Raw genomic sequence first — 21,336 nt, forward strand, 5'->3', positions numbered from 1 at the left:
CCTGGGCAACCTGACCTTCAGAGTCTGGGACAAGATGAAGGACATAGTCTCCTACACTCCCGTCGTCCTGGACCCCAACACGGCTGGTCTATGTCTCATGCTGTCTGACGATCTGACCGGTGCGATTAGTTTACAAGAGGAGCAGCAGCTGCCTCCTGTAAACCCGGAGAGGCGTTCAAACGGAGTCCTGGGTTCCGAGGGCTTTAACACAGGGTCTCACAGCTGGGATGTTGAGGTTGGAGACAATCCATGCTGGAGAGTGGGTGTGTTGTACCAGGGGAAGGGATACTGGAGAACCTGGTACATAGAGCACCGTTATGGTCGATACAAAACAGACTCCTCTCAGGTTCTCTCAGTGGATCACCCACCATGGAGGATCAGAGTCCAGCTGGACTGGGACAGAGGACAGCTGTCCTTCTCCGATCCCGATTCTAACACGCACCTACACACCGTCACACACACACACACTTTCGCCGAGAGAGTGTTTCCATACATGGACTATGGTCTTTGCTATAATTCGTCTCTGAAGATGTTACCAGGGAAGATTTGTGTCACTCTGGAAAACCACAGTTAGAAACGTCTGGAGTCCAATTAAAAACCTACACAATATATTGATCTGGCATTGATTAAGGACCATTATTTTATGGCAGGTAATTATTATTTTTAAATCTGTTGCAGTGACTATTTAATGAATATATCATTCAGATTCAAATTACTTTGGTATTACAGACAGACAGACAGACAGACAGAGACAGACAGAGACAGACAGAACATATGGTGGACAGTTAAACAGATACACTTTCCTGGTAACATACTTTTATATTGTACTGTTTGTAATTCATGGATCAGTTTTGAAATCTATGGTTTCTATGTGACAGCGATGATGTGTATTAAATCTATGGTTTCTATGTGACAGCGATGATGTCATGTGTATTTGATCGTATTAAAGATGATGAGAGTAAAGTGAGACGTGTGTTTGGTCAACATTCAGTATTCAGCAGATCATATACACCAGAACAGTGGCTAAATCAGGGGTGTCAAACTCATTTTGGGGCGAGGGCCACATTGCGCGCAAGGTGACTTGATGACCAGTTGCAGCTCACGTGCGTTGACTTACACAGTTGTCACTCGGCTTTGTTTTCTAGACTGTTTATTGACATGAATTGACTTTATTTGTATTACAGTTGTAGGCTACAAGACATTTGGTATGAGTTGGAAAAAAGACCCAATAAACCATTCGATAATAGACTAGTTAAAAATGCAATTATTATTTTATCATCGTGTGTAAGTAGACTATATTCCTCACTACACTTGGTAACTGAAATGAAACTCTACTGAGCTGTAACAACTATGATTACCCTCTCCATGTCCTGCTGCATCAGAGTGTGAGGAGTATCCACCACAACTCAACTATAGTAGTTGAATAGACTGTTAACGAGCCCATCAGTGACAACATTCCACACCTGGGCAGAGACAAAGCCGTCTACAGCAGGGCCATTGTGGGGCAGGTGGGGGAGGGGGAGTAGCAGCGTTGTTTCCTTTTTGAAAATAATTTCGAGGGCCGCATTGGACCTCTACCTGGGCCGCATGCGGCCCACGGATCACCAGTTTGACACCCCTGGGCTAAATGATAGTTAGGAACCAAATGGACCCCTTATGGGTCTGTAACTCAGAGTGTACAAATGGAACCAATTGGACCCCTAATGGTTCATTTGGTTCCATTTGGACCCCATTTGGTTCCATTTGTACATTGTACTCTCAGATTTAAATTAACATTGATTCGACAATATAAATTAGGGGTCCCAGAGATAGAAATGCCATTAAATGGGGGCCTTTAGACTTATATGCATGTCAAACTGGGGGTCCTTGAAATTAAAACGTGTTGAGAATCACTGCTAGAGCCGTAAAAATAAATTCTCTTATGGGGGTCCCTGGCATATCTTTTCAAATGGGGGTAATTCGTGTCAATTTGGGGGTCCTTGGTTTGGGAACCGCTGCACTAGATTTATTACAAGTTTACTTACTTTACTTTATTTGTTTATTTAGTCGGGACAATGTACATTAATGAACATTACATTAAAAATGCAGTGTAAATATACCAGATTTAGCAAAACATGCTAATTTCCATCTGCAGTCCCCAGACATCGAACATCAAACAGTACAAACAGGGCTGACATACAGGACATAGCATACAAATACCTAGTACATTTCGAACGTATTAAGACTAGTAAGAATAAAAAATAAGAAAAGATTAAACTATTATTAGGGTAGGTTTACTCTAATAAGCTCTCTGACACAGCATAAAAAGAGATACACCTAAAATAATTATAAATGGTTGCAGCTTTGATTTTCAGGCAACCATTTTTTCAAATTGTATTTAAAAGGAGGAAAATGTGGCACATTCCCTTATATGCAGAGGAAGTCCATTCCATTTTATACAGCCCTGTACTGAGAGGACATTTTGGCCGAATGTTGTTTGCCGGTGCGTAAAAGTACTCAGTACCCCAGTAGTTGAGTAGCAGTCAGCATTACAGCATTACAGCAGACCCAAACCATAGAAGCTTTAGAAAATACAGACTGTGGTGGACAGTAACTATACTCAAGTATTTATTGCATGACTGTACTTAACCCATTCTGGTACTCAAAAAAGTGGAATGAAATATTGATATTAATACAGGTAGTTCTTGACCAAGCAATTGGTTGAAATAGGCTCTCCAGCCGTGCTGAAATGAGCATGACAGCACACCTAGCCCATTTGAGGACGGATTAAATCACATTAGAAATATTATCAGTTGTGCTGATTAGACAAGAGTTTAGTCAGAAGCAGCAGCATCATTGGCTTAGGAATGGAACAAAAACAGAACAATTCAAAGAATGAATTACATTTTAGTGTTAATAGCTGAATAGGATGAGGTCTACGCTACTGTATTTTAACATTAGTTATTAGGGTGGTACTGGGAGAGACAGATATTTTCTGTGGTGGTACTTGGTATAAAAAGGGAACGATGCCCCCCCTTGTGTGTGTGTAGTCATTACCTTCAACAGCAGGGGGTCGATGCCTATGATGCGAGGTTTGGGTATGGGAGGCAGGAAGTATGCCCTTATCCTGCCAAAAACAAACATGAACACACAGGAGGATATGAGTTCTGAAGCAAGCACGCACACACACACACACACACACACACACACACACACACACACACACACACACACACACACACACACACACACACACACACACACACACACACACACACACACACACACACACACACACACACACACACACACACACACACACACACACACACACACACACACACACACACACACACACACACACACACACACACACACACGCACACACACGCACACACGCACACACGCACACACGCAGCACACACGCACACACGCACACACGCGCACGCACGCACGCACGAGATACAGGCTATTTACGTTATCTCACAGATAACATATACATGATTGTGCGTCATCAATCTACAAAGAAATGCAATGTTCTCGTTCTCTCTCTCTTGTTTCTCTTTCATCACTCGTTCTAACCGCCACCATGACTCATGGTCCTCCAAGTGGGGTCCTCCAGGCCAGGGGGTTGCCAGTTCCAACCCCGGGCTCCCCCAGAGTTAGTGTCGAAGTGTCCTTGAGCAAGACACTGAACCCTTAATTGCTCCTGATGTGCTGGTTGGTGCCTTGCATGGTTTCGGCCGCCATCGGTGTATGAATGTGTGTGTGAATGTGATGCACAATCTCTGTAAAGCGCCTTGGATAAAGGCGCTATATAAATGCACCATTTACCATTTACTGTACTTAAGTTGTACTTTACTTGAGGTAATAAACCAATACTTTGGTTTATTCTACTCCACTTGGAAAATATGCTCCGAGCACTCTGTCTTAAATACAAATATACACTAGTGTATACAAGACAAAAACACAACAACTATAGTGCAAAAGAACGAAGACGAACAAAGAAAGTCCGCAGTAAAGTCACAGTGCATTACAGTGCAAGGTGAGCTGTTCAGCAGCCTGACTGCCTGGGGGGAAAAACTGTTACTGAGACGGGTGGTTGCGTGATTTGATGCTCTGGTAGCGTTGTTTTGGAAGGGAGTAGTTGGAACAGGGTATGGGCGGGATGGCTGGTGTCTTTGATGATGTTGTGGGCTTTTTTCTTACATCGAGTGGTGTAGATGTTGTGGAGACAAGGTGGTGCTGTGCCGCCGATGATTTTGGGTGCGTTCGGAAATGCGCACCGGGAGCACACTCGCCTATTAGTTTGCGCCGAATGCGCCCTTTAGCTGCTGTTTTAACGGACCTCTGCAGCCTATTAATCAATCGGACCGGTCCGATTAATCGGTCTGTCTTTACAGATAAACAAGCCCAAAGTAACAGCTTGAACAGAGCTACAAGCTAACAATATTAAATATAAAGGTATTAAAGTTAAATCTGACTTGCCTAAGCCTGCAGTGCAGACACCCTGTTACATGTATTTGTCAGAATGGACAAAATTATAAAAATGTTCAATACAGAATGAGATCATATCGGTAATATCGGTTATCGACCATAACAGCAATTAATTATAGCGGATATTCGATATCGGCCAAAATGTCTCATCGGCACATCCCTAATTGAAACGGTTGAAAGCCACTGCAGTACATGAGGTCAGTCCATGCAGACAGACAGATCTCCAACACCAGTACATGAGGTCAGTGCATGCAGACAGACAGATCTCCAACACCAGTACATGAGGTCAGTGCATGCAGACAGACAGATCTCCAACACCAGTACATGAGGTCAGTGCATGCAGACAGACAGATCTCCAACACCTTTATGTATGAGCAGGGCCTCGTCCAGGAACTCGGCCGTGGTCCTGAAGTGCGGGGAGATGTCGGAGTCTGGGAAGTCGTCGACCTCGATGCCCAGGTACTGGATGCCCGCGTAGAAGCTGGCTCCCGTGTACACCCCGGTGCCGTGTGCGGCGTTTATGATGTGCGTGATGCCCATCCGCTTCAGGCGAGCTTTGTTGACCGCCACCGATCTGAAACGAGACGCGCGAACCACCGTCAAATGAGCCGTGCTGTACAAGGACTGTATCGTCACCTCCTCAAGCTAATGACCAAAGTCATTCTTTTTTGAGGAATTTTGTTTTTGGCCTAAGTCAGCTCCTCATGACACTGGCCACCTCTGGTAAAATCGCCACAGACCTAATTGAAAAGGATCATGCTGATCCCGCCCGTGACTTAGGCCAAAATAAGAGTATGACTTAGGCCAAAATAGGCTTTTATTTTGCCTAAGTCAATGGTTTTGTGACATACAACAGAGGTTCCCAACCACTGTCCCACTGGTACGCGAGAATGGAATCCCAAGTTCTCCCAACCGTGAATCTATAACCGTGCGTCACTAGGATGATATAACAATGATATAACATTATGTTAATAATATAGCAGCGGGTAGGCTACTTGAGGCCAGTCAATTGTCTTCTGTATTTTGGTACGATGATTTTTCATGGGACTATTTTCAGGGGGATTGTCATGGATCAAAGGCACAAATACGTCGGCGTATGCTCCAAAATTAATTAAACAATACCGGCAGTCACGGTACATGTCATATTTTAATATAAAGCGTGGAAGTTAAGAAATGCCATAACTTCCACAATATAAGTCTTATGCACACCTGATAGGCTCAGAGACGATGCGTATTAAAAAAGTATTAAAAAAATGGACAAACAATGACCCGCACTTGCAATATGAACACTTTTATGACCGAAACGTTGCTTAATAAAAGTGTTCATATTGCAAATGCAGATTGTGTGCTGGTCACTATGTACTTTTTGTGCATTTTCTGAATACATTTGACAAGAAGTAGAAGTTCTAGAAGTGAAACTTCTTGTAAACCGATTCTACAAGCTCACAACGCACTGTGAGCTTGGATAGCTAAAGAACTCTGTAGGAGCCAATATGGGTGTTTTGATTTCCTTTTGATTATTACTACTTATATGGTGGCGTTGTTGCACCGCCAGGCCACTAGAGGGCAGTTGAAATGAAATGAAATGAAATGAAATGAAATGAAATGAAATGAAATCTATATTTACCCAGGGTATCTGGGCTAAGCTCAAGAACTTGTTTCCAGCCAGGCCCTGCTCATAGAACACATTTCATCGTAGTGGTTGATGCCTTGTTCAAGGGCATTTCAGCGGTGGTAATTTTAACGTGTCGGACGGCTGATTCGAACTGGGAACCTTCCGGTATCTAGACCGCGCCGCTATCCGTTCGGCCACCGCTGCCAGTTGAATCATTGGTGGTGGGCTGGGCACGTCACCTGATCTACTCATTGATAAAATGGACACTCATGTGAGAGCCGGTGTGTTTGGACCGCAAGAGATGCGACAGTTCTTACCGTCGTCATCGCCGTCGTCAGCTATCGCTACCACCGTCACTGAATGAATGAAAGAATATAGGAACTTTAGAAACACAACCGCAGGAATTAGGACAATACACAAACAGTAGACACACGGGTGCATTTGTTTGGGTTTATATTATTATTTAATGCAAACGATACGAGTGCTGCTGCTGTCAAGGAACCAGGCTGGAGGCGAGGCGAGCGCGTCAAGAAACACATTTTGGTGAGTCCAAACGCCACCGTGACTCAACTGAACGAGGCATTGGGCCAAATTTTGTTTTGCCACAACAAACTCGATTATTATTATTGAATGTATTGTCATTGACTCACTTCTCGGCGATGAAGATGTTGGGCCAGACCTCGTCCACGGGGTTGTGCGGCGCCTCCAGGCGGTCCTGGACCATGGCTCTCTGGATGTCCATCACGCAGGGCGTGTTGTAGGGGCTGCGGTCGTCGATCATGTCCTTGACGCGGTTGTACAGGTCCTCCACCATCAGCTGCTCGGCGCTCTCCAGCATGGACTCGGGCACGGAGTCCACGCGCACGCCGCGAGGGGGCAGCTCTGTGGGGCGATCAGAATGTACTTCAAGTACCAAAACGTAGAAAGCGCTCGTTATATGCAGGAGAATGTCTCATTTCAAGTTTCCAAATGTATAAAAATTGTTTTGAAAATAGCCGATCTACAAGCTATTATAATTTTCAAATGGCCAAAATGTAAAGTAAATGTACAGTACAGCTGAAGTGGTTACTGTATGTTTTGTAATAATGATCAAAATCTACAAAGTAAGTAAAGTTTTCAAATACATGTAGTGGAGTAAAAGTAATTGTACTTTTACTCCACTACATTTATTTGAAAACTTTACTTAATTTGCCTCTGAGATGTAGTGGAGTAGAAGTAAAAGTACTGGAAATCGGAAATAGTAAAGTAAAGTACAAATACCTAAAAATTGTACTCAAGTACAGTACTTAAGTAAATGTATTTAGTTACTTTACACCACTGCATGGGTCATTAATATGTCCGTATACACGGACAAATGTGTCCGTGCAAAGACTTGGTCTTGTCCGTGCCAAATTCTTTGATCCTTTTTTACACACCATTATGCTCTTATTTTGATCATAACTTCATAAGACCCAATTACTGAATGCCAAGTCTCCAGGTTTTCTTCAGAATATGTATGACACACTATGGCATATTAGGAGTCCAACTATAGCACTAGTGGTTCTCAAATGTTTTATTTGCAAGGACCCCCTTAACTCTGACAAATGGAACCCATACAGGGTCCATTTGGTTCCATTTGAACACTGTCAGAGGTACAGACCTGCTATGGTCATTCAGGGCTATAGCTCTTGGAGATGGAACATGCATTATACATCAAGCAGTGCGCGGCTAATATACCCGCAATCATGCGAGAACAAACGGTTGACCGTAATGACATACTGCCGCGTCAGAAAACATTTCATCAATCAGCGCAGCTCCAGGACATCCGTCCTGGAGGAAACCTTAACTCACAGCAATCACCGACTGCGTTCAAACACGTTGGGATTAGTACGACTGACCGACCGGGGCGCGGCAGCCATTGCGATTCTAAATGCAGAAGCATGCACCGTACAGGCCTGTTACTAAGCAATGAGGAGTCTTAATGATTCATGGGGCTTGGAGTCGCCTGGGGCCCCCACTAATACAACATAAATATATATAAAAGGTCCTGCTGAGGACTAGCATATGAGGATACTAATCATGAGGACAGCACCATAAGTGTCCGCCTGTCCGGGTAGCTCAGTCAAGAGAGCTCTTGCCTTTGGACCACATGGTCATGGGTTTCGATACCGGGCGCAACGGCCAACCCAGCGTATTGAGTAGCACGGCTTGGGTGCGGCACGTTGTGTGGTAAGTACTGGGAGCTGATGGTAGGTGTGGCGCTCCACCTCAGCATCCAACTCTCAGGGGTCTATAGGCACTGTAACGGGAACTCCCGCGTGTTAGTGGCTGATACCGACAATAAGCGACTCCCAACCATGCACATATCTGCTCACACAGAGCGCTTCATCTTGTTTTCACTATCCCTTTTAAAAAAAAAATAGCAAATCAACAAGCTCATAGCCCAATTGGTCAACTGATTTTTATGCTATTACTAATAAAACACATTTTGAGGACCCCCTGGAACCCCCATAAGGACCCCCTGGGGGTCACCGGACACCACTTTGGGAACCATTATACACTATCCTATATGGACTTTTGCATCTGAATACCAGCTCCTTTGCTGCGTTCACACGGGCAGATGCAAAAGATACAAAGATGCAAAGCTACAGTGTATTTGTAGCTTTTGTAGCTTTTGCAGCAGCTACAATTCTGCATCTTCATGTCGCTGTTTTCCATGGACAATGAATGGTAGACCGTAGCTTTGCATCTGCCCGTGTGACCGCAGCATTCTACCTGTGGCCCTATGTAAGTGTGCCAGGCTCTATGTGCCAGGCTGTGTGGCCCTTCTCCACCAGTAGGGTTGAAATGGTTCGGTTAGTTTTTCCTGCGTAATATTATTGAACCAGCTCAGAGTGCTTCCACTTTTCGCTCCTATGCCACCAAAATGTGGAACGCCCTACCAACAGTCATTAAGACATGTGAATCCCTTGACTCCTTCAAAACCGCTCTCAAAGGGCACCTACGGACGGCTGCAATTCGAAACTGGCCCCCATAAAATCTGAATCGCCCCCCCTTTTCCCCTCACTGTATATGTTTCTTTTCCCTTTTTACCTCCTTTATGATGAATTCATGATCTGTTCTGTTCTTTGACTATATAGAAGTGTCTATTTGTACGTCTCTAAATGTTTTGATGAATTGAACATGGTGGACCCTCTTGTAAACAAGTGTAATGCTTAATTGGGTCGTCCACTCACAGTTAACAGTCTTTGTATTGAGTTTGTGCTTGAAATGTACTGTAATTCTGCAAACTGTTAATAAATATTTCAATCAATCAATCACTGAAAATTAATTGGTTCAGAACCCTTAACGTTGGTTTGAAACTGGAACCAGAAAATGGCCGTTGCATGGTTCCATGAAAGCGCCATGGTTCCAAGGATCTGGAACGGAACCAGTTCTAGAACCGTGGAAAAGGGGCCTGTATAAAAGCAACACCAAATTAACTCCACAGGTGTGAATAATGGCCAATGTGTTGTTAACCCATTTAGGACTGAGGCCATTTCTAAAAAAAACGTCTTCTAAATCCTGACCTGAAAACCTGAAGTTTTCTGGAAAAACTCAAAATAAATCTGCTATATGCCATACATAACAACAAGAACACCAAAAGGGGTTCCCGTCTTGAAGGGTATAATAACACAAAGGGGTTCCCGTCCTAAATGGGTTGCTTGCAGCCTTCAAGCAGTTCAATCGTTATAGATATCAATAAGTAGGCCTACTGTACCTGTGTGTGCAGTTTGTGAACAAAGCCCTTAAAGTATATAAGACAAAGACACTGTTGAATATTTGCTTATTGGAAATAGGAATTCACCAGCTTCCTTTAGTGATTGTGTTTACTCATTAATGAATGAAGTTGAATGAATTAGTATTCAGTAATTTCTTTAATTTGCTGGCTCTACTCACGCTCGTTGATGATCTTTTTGGCAGCGATGGCTGACGACAGGTGGATGGGTTCCATGTAGATACTGTCGGCATCAGAACCAGAGATCATGGAGAACCTGGACTCTGATAACATAGAGACTAGAGAGAGAGAGAGAGAGAGAGAGAGAGAGAGAGAGAGAGAGAGAGAGAGAGAGAGAGAGAGACAGACAGAAAGAGGCTAAAAAGATGTCGCACAATACAATTATAATGATATAATACTTTTTGCATCTTTGTAAGTTCATTGAAAGTAATTTGTAATCTGTCACATACACTGATAGGCATTTGTTGACCAAGAGGTGTTTCGATCAGGTTTTTTGGGATCAATCCCGATTGTTTTTCTCACAATCGGCCGATACCGATCTTGTACGTAAGGGGAAAATTTGAATATTTCCAAAGTGATTATATGTCAAAATCTATGTCAAAACTGTTGCTGTGTATGTGTGGGGGAGGAAGGGGAGAATGTTTAGGCCTGTCACAAAGATGCAAAACGATATAATACTATATAATCTGATTGACTTTGATTTGGAGTGAAAATCGACCGATCGATCGGAGCGCTACCACACCACACCCCAACCCACACACACACACACACACACACACACACACACACGCGCACGCACACACGCAGACGCACAGTCTCTTACTTGGGGGAAGCACAGCGGAGGTAAGTTGATTGGATGTTCTTGACATTGGCGCCCTCCCCCTCTTCTTCTTCACCTCCTCCTCCTCCTCCTCCTCCATCTTCCTCCTCCTCTCTCCTCGTCTCCCCTCCGTTGGGAACAGTCTGGTCCCCGGGATCCACGTGCTCACACGGCGACGCCATGGCAACCGGGATCCCTCCTGTGTCGTGCTTGGGACTTGTGTGTGTGTGTGACTGTGTGTGTGCGTGTGTGTGTGTTGGATGGTTCAGGGTAGTAATTCCTGTAATTCAACAAATTACAGATTGAAACGTGAGGTGAAGATGAAAAAAACAGACATCACACCAAGATAGTTCACTCCCCCCAAAACAGTGTGGTACAGTCAAGAGCCATCTAATAGAAGAGTTGCGATATTGAGGGGGAAGAAAACAGCATGGTCACGTGGTTCATGTACTCGCGCGAGCCCATGGACTCCAATGCATTCCATAAACTTCCAGTTGTCCCTATTTGAAGCCTTCAAATAGGGACAAACCAATAGAAATCTATGTAGAAGAGCCGCCATTGGACTGAAGCCCCATGAAGTGAACAGAGTTTGCGTAACTCTGTCTATACTAGGCTAACATGCTGTACATCAGGGGTGCCCACACTTTTTTGACTTGAGAGCTACTTTCAAAATGACAAGCTCAACAAGATCTACCCACCAATAAATATTATCGAATTGCTGAAAATAGTTAAACAATGTATACCTGAGGGGGCTTTGGAATAGTTGCAATGGCATTACATATAAGACTAATGCACTTGGAATGGGAAATACAGGGGGGGGGGACTTTGAACTGATATGATGTTTGTGATACAATACTTGAAAACAAAGTATTGCATTGTGGGTTTGATCTGAGGCCCTTTTTGATGTCACCTTAATTCAAGTGGCAGAAGTCTTTTTTATTTATTTATTTTGCATTTAAATAATATATATGTTTAGGGGCATGTCATGTGGTCTACCTGCACAGCCTTTGTGATCTACTGGTAGATCATGATTTACCTTTTGGGCACCCCTGCTGTACATGATACCGTGTATAGTTTGTTCTTGCCAGTCATGTTGTCTCTACTTTCATGAGCTCTTTGGTCGGCAGAGATACAAATGGATTGTATAGGATATACACTCCAGTATATCCTATACAAGTATTGTCATTACTGGCTGTCTGCCCATGTGGTCAGGTAGGTATACTGTATAGCCAGGCCAGGCTGCCGGTCTGCGGGAAGCTTTGTCATCGTCTCTGTACTTTAAAATAAATGACCATCTGAGGATCAACTTCTGCTGCTTCACTTTCTTCTCCAAGTTATCCTAAATATCTCCGAGACGCTCTTGAAAATATACCACAGGAGAGCAAAGAAAGAAAGAAAGAAAGCTAAAGCCTTTATACCAGTAACTGGATAAGCCTTGTGACACGTGCTAAATGCTAATCAGTAAGAACATCTCAATCCTTGTTGTCATATCAATGGTATCACACCTAGCAGTCAAAACAACAGTGAAGGTTATAATAGCACTTAGTGGGGAAAATGAATAGGTTTTAAGACCATAATTATGCTGTTGGTTGTCTGATTGTGTCAAACAGTGGTGGAAAAACTACTGAAATGTTGTACAAGTATCAATACTGCAATTTAGAAATACTCTGTTACAAGTCCAGCATTCAAAATGTACTTAAGTTAAAGTACCAAACTAGAGAGTACTCATTATGCTTCACAAGTTTTCAAATGTATAAGAATGTTTTTGAAAATGGCAGATCTACAAGACCATAATGTGTCCCATTGCAACACATTTTGAGCTTGTGGATGTGCAATGTTTTGTAATAATAGGCTAATCAAAATCTACAAAGTAACTAGTGGCAAAAGTTTTCAAATAATAAGTAGTGGAGTAAAAGGACAATATTTGCATCTGAAATGTATAGTGGAGTAGTAAAGTAAAAGTATTGGAAATTGGAAATGTACTTTAGCACTTAGTTACTTTCCACCACTGGTGTCAAAGTGTGTGTGTGTGTGTGTGTGTGTGTGTGTGTGTGTGTGGGTTGGGGGGGGGGGGGGGGGGCGTCAACTACCATGCCCCCCCTCTGACTAGACCCACCCTCCGCAGCAGCACCCCCCACCCACTTTCTGGAAGCCTCCCCTCTCATGACACCCTGGCTGCCGTGGTAGGGTCAAAATAAAGCTGACTCACACAATGTTTGTCAGTCACCCAAACGTATGACTAGTTGAGCTTGAGACCAAATTCTACAAATCTGGACAGCTTTCTGAATGACAAGGACCCCCAAAAATAAATCTGTATTTGGCCGCCGTCCCCCATCTCAAAATATTTTATTCCAGGGACTCGCCCGAAGCAGAGATACGAGTAAGAAATGTTCGCTGTGAAAGAATATATACTATATTCAAAGAAAGTGTATCTTTTTCAATAGCTAAAGTATAAAATAATGGTTAAAGTGGTTAAAAGCTAAAGTGACACAGATAAAATGGAATAATAATAATAAACATCTTTTGAAAATAGCCGATCTACAAGCTCACGATGTGACGCATTGTGAGCTTGTAGATCGGCTATTTTCAAAAGGTTGAAATTTATATAGAGCTGAAGTGGTTAACAAAATCAACAAAGTAGTTAGTAACTATACGTTTTCAAATAAATGTATAGTGGAGTAAAATTACAATATTTGCCTCCAATATGTAGGGGTGCACGATTATGAAATTATGACCGATATCCGATTATTTGCAGGGTCATATCTGCCGATACCGATTCTGACCGATTCCGATATTATACAGAGGACCACAATGGAAACAAGTTTAGGCCCTATAGGGGCTTGGCCTTAAGCCTATTAATAAAGTATTCAATCAATCAATAAATAGCATTATACTCTTTTCCAAGTGTCTGTTTTCACAACTGAATGACTACTGAAGGAGATGAGTACACAAATTAAATGTAGATTTTATTTTATGCTGGTGAAAACCGATTAAATAATCTGTATTATTTTGAGACCGCTCCGATACCGAGGCCGATATGGCCTATTCCGATTACGCTACCGATTAATCGTGCATATACTAATATGTAGTGGAAGTAAAAGTACTGAAAATTGGAAATACTAAAGTACAAATACCTCCAAATTGTACTTTAAGTACAGTACTTAAGTAAATGTACTTATAGTGACTTTACACCACTGATTTTAATGGATTGAGGGCAGGCTATAGCCTTTTGTCTATAGAGAGCTCATTTGAATGATGTATAAATTAATTAAAACAATTTGACTTCTGACAGGAGGATTAGGATTTTCACCCATTATCTTAATGACAGATTAAAATGCCATTCCCTAATATGGGATTTTTAATGAAATGGTAAGAAAACGCCCGTCGAAGCCGCGACACCAGGAGATGAAACGACAACCCCATATAGATCAACTATTTGAAAATAGCCGAACTACAAGCTCACAATGTGGCACAATGCGACATGTTGTGAGCTTGTAGATCTGTTAAACTTTAACATTTAACATAACATTATTCTGAAGAGAACCTGGAGACTTGACATTCAGTGATTGGGTTTTACCAATATGTCCGTGTACGCCTGTACGGACAATCGGACATATCGATGACCCCTGGCCTGAATGCGACAAAAACTATAACAAAAAGCCATGAATTCAAGTCTCCATGGGGTAAGTATATTAAATCAATAGACAAAAATATATAATTTTGGGTGAACTATCCCTTTAATTTGTTCAAATGTTTGATTACCCCAAAACAGAGAGGACTCACACGTCCGTCCTTCCGTCCGTCCGTCCGTCCATCCATCCGTCAGCTTTGGCTCCCCCCCCAGGGGGACTCAGACCCCAGGTTGGAAAACACTGACCTACATGTATGAACAACACACCACCTTGGTGGGGGGGTGTGTGTGTGTGTGTGTGTGTGTGTGTGTGTGTGTGCGCACACACACGTGTGCGTGTGTGTGTGTGTGTGTGTGTAGGAGAGAGAGAGAGAGAGAGAGAGAGAGAGAATGCACATATGCGTACACAATGATAGCACAAATTATCTTTAGCTCACAATAGATTTGTCTATTTATAAATACTGGATGCAGCCTACTTTAGGTCACACACGCACGCACACACACACGCACGCATACACACGCACACACTGACACACATGCATGCACACACGCAGAAAACCACTCTGGACCAATACTGCATAGCCTATAGGCATGAGATATATCTGCCGTCTATAGACTTTATTCGCTAATGTGAGAAAGTGCTTAAAGCCGGTGACAAAAGCTTCAACAGATGCCAGAGATGATAGGAAAAAACAAACACAGAAAGACTTATGGCTCCCCCACACCCCTTTTTAGTCTACTTGCCAGCCCATAGAGCACCATTTTGAACCCGGACATGTTGAGTAGGCTACACCAAGGTTTTATGCTAGAGTATGGGTCCATAGCAGGTAGAAACTGCCGGATGCTAACTTGCATATGTTGAGCAATTTTCATAATTGGCATAATATGTGACCATACCATTAACAACCTATAGAAGGCAAAACAATCAAAATTTCATCATGCTTTATGTAGCATGTGACATGTCAAACTATAGGGGCTTTTCATGATGCTGAATCCATTCCAAGCATTAGTTAAAAAAATACTCCTTGGGCTAAAAACGGCCATAGCCACTTGTGCTATGTTCCTAATGTGCTGATATCATCACATTTGTGATGACGGCTATGGCCGTTTTTAGCCCAAGGATTGTTTTTGTGCTTGTAATGGATTCAGCATCATGAAAACCCCCTAGTTTTACATGTCACATGCTACATAAAGCATGATGACATTTGTTTTGCCTTCTATAGGTTGTTAATGGTACGATCACATGGTACGATCACATATTATGCCAATTATGAAAATTGTTCAACATATGCAAGTTAGCATACGGCAGTTGGGGACATGCTGCTGACATGCTGGGGACCCATACTCAATATTTCTAACATAAAACTTGTGTACTAACATGCCTGGGTTCACTTTCTGCCAAGTGGAGTATTTTTGTTTCGATTTAAATTTTAATAAGTTACATGAGATTTTTTTTCCCCCCTCTGGTGTCAGCTTTCAGCAATAGGAGAAGAGAACCACCCGAAACAAACATCACGATGGTTGACTTCAAATGTACACAGATGTTCATATCCGAGGGCGTTTTGGGATCAAAATCAGTACTTGAAGTGCCATCATTCAATACACATCAACATAGAAACATAGGTTTTTCTGAAAAATGTTAGTGGTTCTCAACCTTTTCAGGCTGCAACCGCTCCAAAATAAACATATTTGAACTGGGATTCGCCCCCAAAAGATCTTACTTTTGATTCAAAATGGGCTTTTTCTTTTTGAGCCTTTAGTTTGAGATATTATACAAGTCTTAAAAGTCCTTAAATTATCTCTTCACAATCATGTGGGGACCCCCCTGGGGGTCCCGACCCACAGGTTGAGAACCACTGATTTAGAAGACATTTTGTGTCCTGACGGGGCCTTAATGGTCTGAGTGGGTGTGATCGTAGCGTGAAGCGTAAAGCCTTTGGAGTGGCGCCAGACGAGATGAGGGATAACCAGAGCGTCATAAAGCAACCTACTGTACTGTACAGTAGTACACTGATTGAGAACCTGTCACAGAGACGAGGTGATTACACAGACTGTACAGTGTGGGGTGGGAAAAAGTACTCCCATGTTTTCAGTGGTGGAAAGTAACTAAGTACTTTTACTTTAGTACTGTACTTTACTTTACTACTTAAGTACTAATTTCCAGTACTTTTACTTCTACTCCACTACATCTCGGAGCCAAAATTTGTACTTTTACTTCACTACAATTATTTGAAAACTTTAGTTACTTTGGCGATTACATTTTTTATTAGAAAACATACATTAAACACTTCAACCCTATACATTTCGGCCATTTGAAAATAGCCGATCTGCTATTTTCAATAGATTTAGTACACATTTTGAACTTGTGAAATGGCACATTCTGCACAATGAGTACTTTTAGTACTTTAAGTACATTTTGAATACTTTTGTACTCTAAAGTACATTTTCAATTCCGTACTTTTACTTGTAACGAAGTAGTTCTAAATTGCAGTATTGGTACTTTTAATTAAGTAAGACAATTGAGTAATTTTTCCACCACTGCATGTTTTAGTATCAATTCCACAATATAGAAATACTCGAGTTAAATTATTGTTAAACATCTGCATTACTTAATTTACAAGAAGTCACACAATTAGTCTCTATGGTTCCAGTGACACATCAATAAACCATGGAATTGTGGACAAAATCTTATCCAACAATATCAAAATATTCTTTAGTTAGAGTCCGAGACGCTAAATGTCATCAAATGTGATCCGTGGTAACCTGACTCAGCAGAGAGTACACTGCTCTGCTGCCCCATCTGGCGGAGTCAGGTTAGGTCCGTGGCTCAAATGCAGAATAAATAATGGGCCTCGAACATGAAAAAGGTTGAAAACCACTGACCTAACTCAATTTGAGGTTTTTGATAATGATGGAAAGTATTAAAAAGTGCTACGGTGAAAACCTCCAAACTCCATTGGATCCTCAAACTATCTGCCAAGCAAACCAGCTAACTCCACCCGCTTAGGCATCTTTCTTTCTTTCTTTTCATAAATCAGTGCTATTGAACACCCTTTAGCCTTTACGTCTGTGTGTTGCTTTGGTTTTTCCTGTGAAATTAACATTTTGGAGTTAAGTGGTTTCTTCCGGACAGCAGAGGACATGTGTTGCGTTTTATATTCTGTGATCATGGGCGTCCTTGAAAAAGAGAGCTTCCAATAAATAAAGGAAAAAAGGAGAAATAAAGCAACAATAATTTAACTCTTGAGAGCGTTAAGATGAAACCAAATTTGGTCTACACTCTGTAAGAGTACAAGATAGTTTTCTTTCAAATACGATAAACCTGTAAAGCTCACAATATGTGACATGGTGACGTGTTGTGAGCTCATAGATATAGCTATTTTCATCAGCGTGTGTTCAAGAGGTTAAAGCCTGCATTCTCCTTCCGTACAGAGAATGTCCGCTGTTCATCGATCGTCTTTTAAATACGTATAGTTTTGTGGTGACATTGTCCTTCAAATGGTCCCAGCTCATACATTTACAACAAGATAAAATACAAAAACAATACCACAACAGGTACGATGACTTTGTAAACTTTGTCCCGCAGGTCCAAAATTACTGAATAATGAGTCTAACAACGAATGAGCAAAGTACATTCAACAGTGTCGTTTGTCACAGCCGTTTAAAGTGTGTGTGCGTGCGTGCGTGCGTGCGTGCGTGCGTGCGTTCCTCCCTCGTTCAGCCCAGTGTTGATTTTGACAGCAAATTTTGATTTAGTTTAAGTCATAATCTTTTGAATAAGATTCCATTTAGTTTTCACATTTTAGTCATCTTGAAACGTTAACCAAGATGAGGCCTTGATGGCGTCGTAATGGCCGATTTTACACTTGGTTTCATGCTGAAAATAGCCGATCTACAAGCTCACAACGCGTCGCAACACGTTCTGAGCTTGTAGATCTGCTATTTTCAGAGTACATGCAACCAAACAAATAACTTGGCTTTTAGCTCTACTGGATGTCTGCTCCACTAGTTCCCTCCCTAACATTTTAGTCTAGTTTTTGTCGACCAAATTGTCAGTCAGTATATTTAGTCTTACAGTTTCAGTCAACTGTAGTTTTTATTTCGTATTAGTCTGTGAAAGAAGGCAGTCAACGAACATTCCTCGTCGTTTAGTTCACGGGGCTACGCCGCTCAGCCCTTGTTGTCGACAGGCAACAGCGGCGCTACATCGCCCCTCTCGCTCGGCGCCGTCTTCCTCCCCCGTCGCTCGGCCAACTGCTTCTTCTTCTCCTCCCCCTCCTCCTCCTCCTCCTCCTCCTCCTCTTCCTCCTCCTCCCCGTCCCTCCTCCCGGGTGCCTCCTCTCCGACGGCGCCCGCGGCGGGCGTGGGGGTGGGGCTCAGGCAGGGCACCAGGTGCACTTCGCCTGTCTCGTTCATGATCTGCACGCACGTGTAGAAGTCCGGCTGCGTCGAGCATTGTTGCTGCGTGGCGGGCGCCATCGCTGCCGGAGGGGGGGTGGCGGGGTGGTCCCCCCCCCTGGGGAGATGGGCCCCTGCACCGCCCATCATGCTGTAATCGCTGCCCGGCAAGAACACGATGCCCGGCCACGGTTCACAGGGCAGGCGGCCAGCGGTGGCGACGTCCAGGGGTGGCGTGGAGGTGCCGACTGGCGCCGGTGCGGGGCAGTGTTGCGACGGGGGGCTTCGGACGTAGAGCGAGTCGAGGAGGAGGGGGGCGGCCGCGGCGTCCGACTGAGGGGGTGGCGGGGCGGCCGCCGCAACGTTCTGGAGGTGGTGGTGGTCGCCGGTACAGTCGGACTGCTGTGGGTCCGTCAGGGGGGCGGTGGGTGGGAAGCAGTCGTCGTCACCACCGGTGCTCACGCAGTCCCACACCTCCTCGGCGTAGCTGGGCGGACGGTAGCCGTGGAACGAACTGAAGTGCCGGTTGATCTCCTCTATGTGACCCATCTGGAGAGAGTGTGTGTGGGAGGGGAGGGGAGGGGAGGGGGGGGGGGGGTATTAGGGGTGGAAAATAAAATAGATTCATAGATTACTCGCGATGTGGACATGGATGATTATGAACTGATTCGCAAATGTGAAAAATCTTAAAGGGTCCAAGACCGAAGGGACTGTTCTTCTCTTTCTCCTTCCGCCAAAAATAGCAGTTGGTTTTCGCGAAACTTGGCAATATATGGTACAGAGCTATGCCAAACTGTGAGGACGCGGAGCCCACGGCCATTGGCCAATGGGTGGCGCTATAGCACTCAATTCAACTTTGGACCTTTTAATGCTTCAGATATCTCCCTCCAGAATGGTCTCAATTTGGGGCATGTCCAGAATATATGAGTATGATTCCAATATGTGCTCCACAGCCCCTCCAGCATCTATTCGAGTGATTTGGACCCATTTTGGCCACTATTTGAGGCGTCCTGAAAAATCTAGATATTACTTTCCATTTAAATGCTCTCCATGTATTGGAGTTGGTTACCAGGTGCAAATTGGTCCCTTCCATCGAGACTTTTAAATCTCACCTACAGACCCACCTTTATACCTTGTCTTTTAACCCCGCTTGAGTTCCTTCGGTCCTTGTATATGTTTTGTTTCACTGTGACGCTGTTGCTTTTCTGTGATGTGTCTCAGTTGTTTTCACTGTTTGTACTTCTTGCTTCTCGCTGTTGTTGTTCTGTGTGGTAGCTATAGTGTATTTGTTTTTATTTTCTCCTGTACAGCACTTTGTAAACCCTGAGTTTTGAAACGTGCTATATAAATAAAGTGGATTGGATTGGAAATAGACCTCCTGGTGCGTTCATATGCTTTCCTCTGTCTCGTCATGTCTGTATTCAGTATTGTTCACTTCCCATTGTTGTTGACGCTCTGTTGTTTTTGTCTCTCTACTTGTATTTTATTTCCTTGTTTTATTGTGAATAATTGTATTTTATTTCCTTGTTTTATTGTGAATAATTGTAAATGTATGCAAAGTTGTTTGTGTGTATAATATATTCTATGAAAGTGTGAAACAGCTGAGGTTGTGTGGAAAAAAAACTAAAAAGCAGTTGTAAGAAATATGTATGTTTATAATTCTGTGAAGTTGCCCAAACTGAAATAAAAACGTAAAAAAAATCTATCTCCTCCCGGGATCTTTGATCAAAATGCACGAAACTTGCTACAGGTGAACTTTGGACCAATATCTAAAAAACAGTGTCTCGCTTTTGTTTTTAAGTTTAAAAGTGACATTTTTATGAGATGAAAATGGCAGTTTTATGAAAATTCTTTAATTGACTCATCAGGAGTCACATCTGTCACTCTTGTTCACCCAGGACAAAGGAACTGGAGGAAAGCAACCTTAACCTAATCAACAATGAAACTACAATGATGATCGGTGATCAACTCAGGAACGACATTTGCATAAGGTTGCAGCTAGAGGTGGGACCCAGAAAGTGGGAGGGCCAATCCCAGCTGACACCCACACTATATACACTCAAAGGATCCCTGGCTCATTCCATTACCTTTTCTCACCACGCCAGAGGGAGCTCCCAAGCATTAAAGTCTGTGGAGAAACATCTACTTTTCTAGACTAGACCCACTGACCCTGCACGCATGCCTGCCTGTGTAGGTCTGGGAAACTGCAGCCTGACTTTTGATTAACTATTTGTAGGGGTGAAGCAGCCCGTTACTGAGGCTATAGCAAGTTTTCCTGTCTGAAACTAAAGTCTAGACTAGAGGGAAGTTCTCGCTTTAGATTGAATTCACCACAGACACATTCCTTTTAATAACTTGGGAGCAGCCGTGCTTCTACATCTACAGTCCTCCAGAACCACCCAAAGACCCACGGAGGAGATTCCAGGACGGCCACACAAATATCGACTTTCTACAACTCAGGTCAGTTCCACCTCCCACTCTCGTGTGTATGCAGGCCCGGCGCCACGAGGCCTGTAAAATACTTTCTGTTTGTTTGTAGCAGCATGTTTCGAGTTGTTATAACCAGTGCTGCTAGTGAATATCACTGCCAAATATCACTAGAAAACCAATCCAGCACAAAAGGTAGTTTTACATTTTAT

The 21,336-nt window shown here is 43.1% G+C and overlaps 2 protein-coding genes across 2 annotated transcripts in view; both read right to left on the reverse strand.

Moving 5' to 3' along the window:
• Positions 1 to 3,073: 3,073 nt before the first annotated feature.
• On the reverse strand, positions 3,074 to 14,513 carry LOC306917366 (serine/threonine/tyrosine-interacting-like protein 2). The gene is made up of 6 exons (XM_079495573.1): positions 14,431 to 14,513; positions 10,672 to 10,948; positions 10,010 to 10,126; positions 6,742 to 6,973; positions 4,839 to 5,050; positions 3,074 to 3,106 (listed from the first exon to the last, which is right to left on the reverse strand). The coding sequence occupies exons 2-6, from the start codon at positions 10,766 to 10,768 to the stop codon at positions 3,102 to 3,104; spliced, it is 663 nt and encodes a 220-aa protein (XP_079351699.1). The 5' UTR covers positions 10,769 to 10,948; positions 14,431 to 14,513; the 3' UTR covers positions 3,074 to 3,101.
• A 3,956-nt stretch (positions 14,514 to 18,469) lies between these two features.
• crfa4 (cytokine receptor family, class I receptor 4) overlaps positions 18,470 to 21,336 on the reverse strand; it is a gene marked incomplete at its 3' end in the record, with an annotated part of 47,408 nt that continues 44,541 nt past the window's right edge. Inside the window, exon 9 of the mRNA XM_079495363.1 lies at positions 18,470 to 19,246. Within this exon, the coding sequence (XP_079351489.1) occupies positions 18,470 to 19,246 (777 nt within the window). The remainder of the gene's footprint in view (positions 19,247 to 21,336) is intronic.

This window comes from Electrona antarctica (genome assembly GCF_951216825.1).
Source record: "Electrona antarctica genome assembly, chromosome: 24".
NCBI lineage: Eukaryota > Metazoa > Chordata > Actinopteri > Myctophiformes > Myctophidae > Electrona > Electrona antarctica.

Bases quoted from the DNA above. Each gene is read 5' to 3' on its own strand.
- LOC306917366 (XM_079495573.1), bottom strand. From the start codon at position 10,768: ATGGAGGAGGAGGAGGAGGAGGAGGTGAAGAAGAAGAGGGGGAGGGCG. The intron at 10,127-10,671 runs GTAAGAGACTGT...CTCTCTCTCTAG, and splicing joins CTCCGCTGTGCTTCCCCCAA to TCTCTATGTTATCAGAGTCC. The intron at 6,974-10,009 runs GTGAGTAGAGCC...ATCGCCCCACAG, and splicing joins CAAAAAGATCATCAACGAGC to AGCTGCCCCCTCGCGGCGTG.